General features: G+C 33.9%; 1 protein-coding gene across 1 annotated transcript; it reads right to left on the reverse strand.

Annotated features, from left to right (window-relative positions):
• Nucleotides 1-1,338: 1,338 nt before the first annotated feature.
• LOC18042404 (cell wall / vacuolar inhibitor of fructosidase 2) lies at nucleotides 1,339-1,992 on the reverse strand. The gene has a single exon (XM_006432189.2). The coding sequence runs from the start codon at nucleotides 1,897-1,899 to the stop codon at nucleotides 1,339-1,341; it is 561 nt and encodes a 186-aa protein (XP_006432252.1). The 5' UTR covers nucleotides 1,900-1,992.
• Nucleotides 1,993-4,384: the final 2,392 nt, after the last annotated feature.

Genomic DNA, 4,384 nt, shown 5'->3' on the forward strand with positions numbered 1-4,384 from the left:
TTTGAAGGTAAGAGAAAAAGGATAAGGAAATTATGTCCTTCTCTCTCTAAATTCTCTCTTTACAATCAAATTTAAAAGGCTGACTTGAGCATCGGAGGGTTATTGCCGGCAACCCCGACACTCTTTGATAATTGTTCCTTTTTGCAGAACAATTAACGACAAGGAGACATATAATTTGAGACATTCGCCTCAAAGAAAAAAATAAGCCACATAACTCGATTTAAAAGAAAGCTCGAAACACAAATTAATCGTTGTACATTGAGCAAAAATTTTGCATCAACAAAAATAATTTTGATAAGCTAAACTCTGCTAATAAGGCGTTTAAGTAATTGAGCATGCAATAACAAATTCCTTGTAATTCCTTGAATATGTTTGATGCAAGAAAATGCAGGATAATGAAAGGGGCCGGAGCTAATAGTATCAGTAGTCATCTATCAAAATCAATCATTTTTCATTAGATGTCCAACTAGCTAGAAATAAAGCGAATACACTCCAAATTCATAAAATTTGAAGCCAAAAGTTACACATAGCTGTTTGAGTTACCCAACAAAGCCAAAATAATTGATAACAAAAATCGAGTATTATCCAAGCACAAAAGAGAGAATTTACCCTCTATGTCAATAAAAAGATTAGATGTAACCACCAACATATAATATAAATAATTGTAACTCCACAATACAAATAATTGTAACTCCCCAAACTCATAATAACTATTTGTAAGTTGTAACTCCAGATCATGAGAACAATTAATAATATATAATAACTCCACCAAATAATAATAACGATTAAAAGGATTTTTAAAACGCTTTTTCCTCCAACAACAATGACATTGAAGAGTAGCTTCCTACGAAGAGTGTCTAGAATATTGCAGATAGAGCTGAAGATTAGATAAAGTAGAATATTGATCAAATACTAATGTAACTAGTGCTAAACTCAAATTTTTGAATCCAATCAAATTCTACTATAGTGGAAATGTAAATTAACATTTTCGTTCTCGTCAAAAAGACAGGAAATACCTCCACCTTAACAAATAAAGAGAATTTTAGGTAATAATAATAATAATAATAATAATAATAATAATAATAATAATTTGATAAGTCAATTCACAATAAACTTGCCTCAAAATATATATATGTGTGTGTTTGTGTGTGTGTTGACCAAAAGCTCTAGTTATTAGTGGTAAATCTAAAAAACCACGAGCCCGCCTAACCTTTTAATAACATTAACCAGGAAAGTATCAAGCCATTTTCTTTTTCTGTAGGTCCTAATTAACCCACAGTCATAAAATGTCAACTTTAAAATGAAAATATATAATTAAATTTAGAACAATATATCCTATTAAGAAGAGGAGATAATATGATCTATAATTCCAAGTACCACATCACAAATCTGCTTCAAACCGTCTTCTCTTCTTGCAAGCTCCGCCGGATAAGCCAAACCGGGAGACCTTCTAAATGCATTGTGACAAGCATTCGGATAATCGGCCGCGGCCGAAATGTGCAAATAAGCATAATCGTAATCCTCGGTGGCCAGATCTTGGCCTGAAGCTTGCAGAGAATCACCAGCATATGTATATTTATCAGCACATTCTTTCAGCACTTTCTTTAGAGTTGTGTCATTTGTTTTTGTACTAAGCAGCTGAGATGACAAGTATGAAGATGTGGCTGTGGCATTAGCGAATCCAACTCCAACCATAATATTTGCTAATCCTTTGGTGTCCACACTGCTGCTTCTTGGATTTGATTTGAGAGAAGAGACACAAAGATCATAGTACTTAGTGTTTTTACAAGTTTTTTGGATTAAATTCATGTCGGCAGCGGCGAAAATGGATGGCTGCTGGCGAAAGATAAGAAGATGGAATGCAATAAAGAGAGTGAACAAGAAAATGGAAGAACCCATTTGAGAAGAATGAACAAATTGTTGCAATATTTGATTATGGCTTCCCTTGTTTATGGAGAAATTACTAGAGAGAAAGTGAAGCCAAGGAATGAATTTACCGTTTTCTTTCTTTCATGATTTTCCTAGGATTTGATATGGCGGGTGTCAAAGTCTTGACTAAATCTTAATTAAATCAATAAATTTTATTAATATGTCCTTAACTCCTAAAGAAATAAGAGTCCCTCTAGTATGAGCTTTCAAATTTTTCTGAAACGTAAATCGATTTTATTATTGTATAGCCCATATATTATTTAAGCCTAGAATGGGCTCGTGTTTTGATAATGTCTTACAATTTACATCTCTAAGACCTCGCGTTAGGGACTTGTTTTAATACTAATGAACAAATTATGATCTCATTAAAAATTTGCTAAAAGCAAAAGTGGTGCTTAAACAATTTGCATGGTTATAAAAGTTTTGAGATCTATTATGTGTTTTTGACTCCTGATGTTGGGGTTACTTTTAAAATTGTGAATTATTGATGAGTTGTCTTTGTTGTGTATGCTTTATTGAATGTAAGGCCTTAATTTTTGGAAATCATAAGGCATAGTTTTGGCAGCAAGCCAAAATGCCAATAAATAAAGTCACGGGTTACATAAAAACAACAGCATAGACTCTCATATCAATGTTGTTTTTGAGTTCTGAATTGTCTTGTTTTCATGCAATATGTGGACATTCGTGTGCTGCAGCAAATGATGATCTGGACCACCGAATTATTTGGCCCCATGCTCCCGAAATCTATAATAATTGTAGTAGAATTTTGAGTATATTTTATTTACCATTTGATTAAAAATAAGGATGTATTTTCTTTTTGGAAAAAAAAAAATAAGGGGTAGGCGAAGTCAAATACATTTACAGAATTTCTAAACTTCTACCGATTTTAAGAGTGGAACTCACAAATGACTAAGCCAAACAAAAATGCTAAAAACCACTTTTCTTTTTGGAGGAAAATAATTTTCATTCATTCAAGGAGTTAGAACAAATACATAACTTATGAGGGTATGAGCCTACCCATACAAAAGTTCTACACTTTTCTAAATCTAGTCTAGCTAAAGAATGAGTAATGACATTACAAGATCTTGGTGTAGGTTGGGCGTTCAATTCATTAAAACCCTTCATTCTACTCTACACCTCTAAAATTATCCACTGGATCTCGATTCTAATGCTCTTCCTGTTGTTGAAAAAATCTATTACATTTTTGGGAATCTGATTCATCAATGATAGTTGTCAATCTTGCATAAATGGATATGTTCAGACCCTAGTTAACTGGTTCAGCTTCTGCAAAGGTTACATCACTGCAAATCTTTGTACTCTTTACAGCAGTAGCTACAAAATTTTTGTTGGCATCCCTTATGACAACTCTCAGCCCTATTAGATGATCCTCCAAGTTAATGGCTGCAACATAGTTGTGGCTTCTCTTTCTACCTCACCTTGAGAGTTGGGTTTGAACTTGAATCCTTTTAAAAGAGTCCACAACTGCTTCTACTTTGGTGTTGATACGAACAAAACATGATTTCTAGCACTCCAAGCTACCCAAAACAGAGCCACCACCAATTAGTATCAGATTTACCTATTCTTCTTGCCAATTCATACACTATGCTAAGTATGTCTTGATTTGCAATAGTTTTAAGTTTAGGTGCAAATTGAGCAATTTTCCAGATTTTACGAGCTGATTTACACTCTACCAGTACATGAACGATAGTCTCTATACAGCTCCCACAAACTTGGCAGCAAGGTTGTGGTAATATTTTCCTTCTCCACAAACTCTCAACTGTTCAGAGAAGATTTTTTGCTGCTTTCCAAATGAATATTTTTTTTTTTTGGTAAATAAAAAGTCTAAATGATTGACCATTGATTTGCTTTCTGGTTTGAGCATCTTGGAACACCGAAAAATTAATCTTCAAAGCCACCTGACATCCACTCTTGACAGCGTAGTCCCCTTTTTTTATCATAGTGCTAAAGTATTTGGTCAGCCATTGGTTTATTGGGGAGAGGGATTCCTAAGATCATGTCTGCATCTTCTCTCACGAAATGTTGATTAATCAAGCCTTCATTCTACTGATTGTCAGCATCAATCAACTCTAAGACTATAGCATTAATTGACAAAGATGGAAGGGAAACTCCTTTAAAGGATGTTGGCCCTGGAATCCAGTTTCCTTTATAAATTTGGACTTGTTCACCATTCCAATCCTCTGTCTAATTCCTTTCTAAATCGCTTGTCTCTCCCACAAAATACTTGTCCAAATAAAAGAAGGCTAAGATCCCAAATTTACATTTAAAAACTAATTATTCTTGAAATATCTTTCTTGTAAAATGCTGGCCACCAAAGAATCAGGGAACTGTAGAATTCTCTAACCTTGTTTAGCTACCAACACCTGATTAAAGCTTGTAAAATCTCCCAAACTCTCCCATTTTGCCCAATGAATACCTTTTTTCTCCATGCTGCTAC

This window comes from Citrus clementina, unplaced genomic scaffold (genome assembly GCF_000493195.1).
Source record: "Citrus clementina cultivar Clemenules unplaced genomic scaffold, Citrus_clementina_v1.0 scaffold_5, whole genome shotgun sequence".
In the NCBI taxonomy this organism is placed as follows: domain Eukaryota; kingdom Viridiplantae; phylum Streptophyta; class Magnoliopsida; order Sapindales; family Rutaceae; genus Citrus; species Citrus x clementina.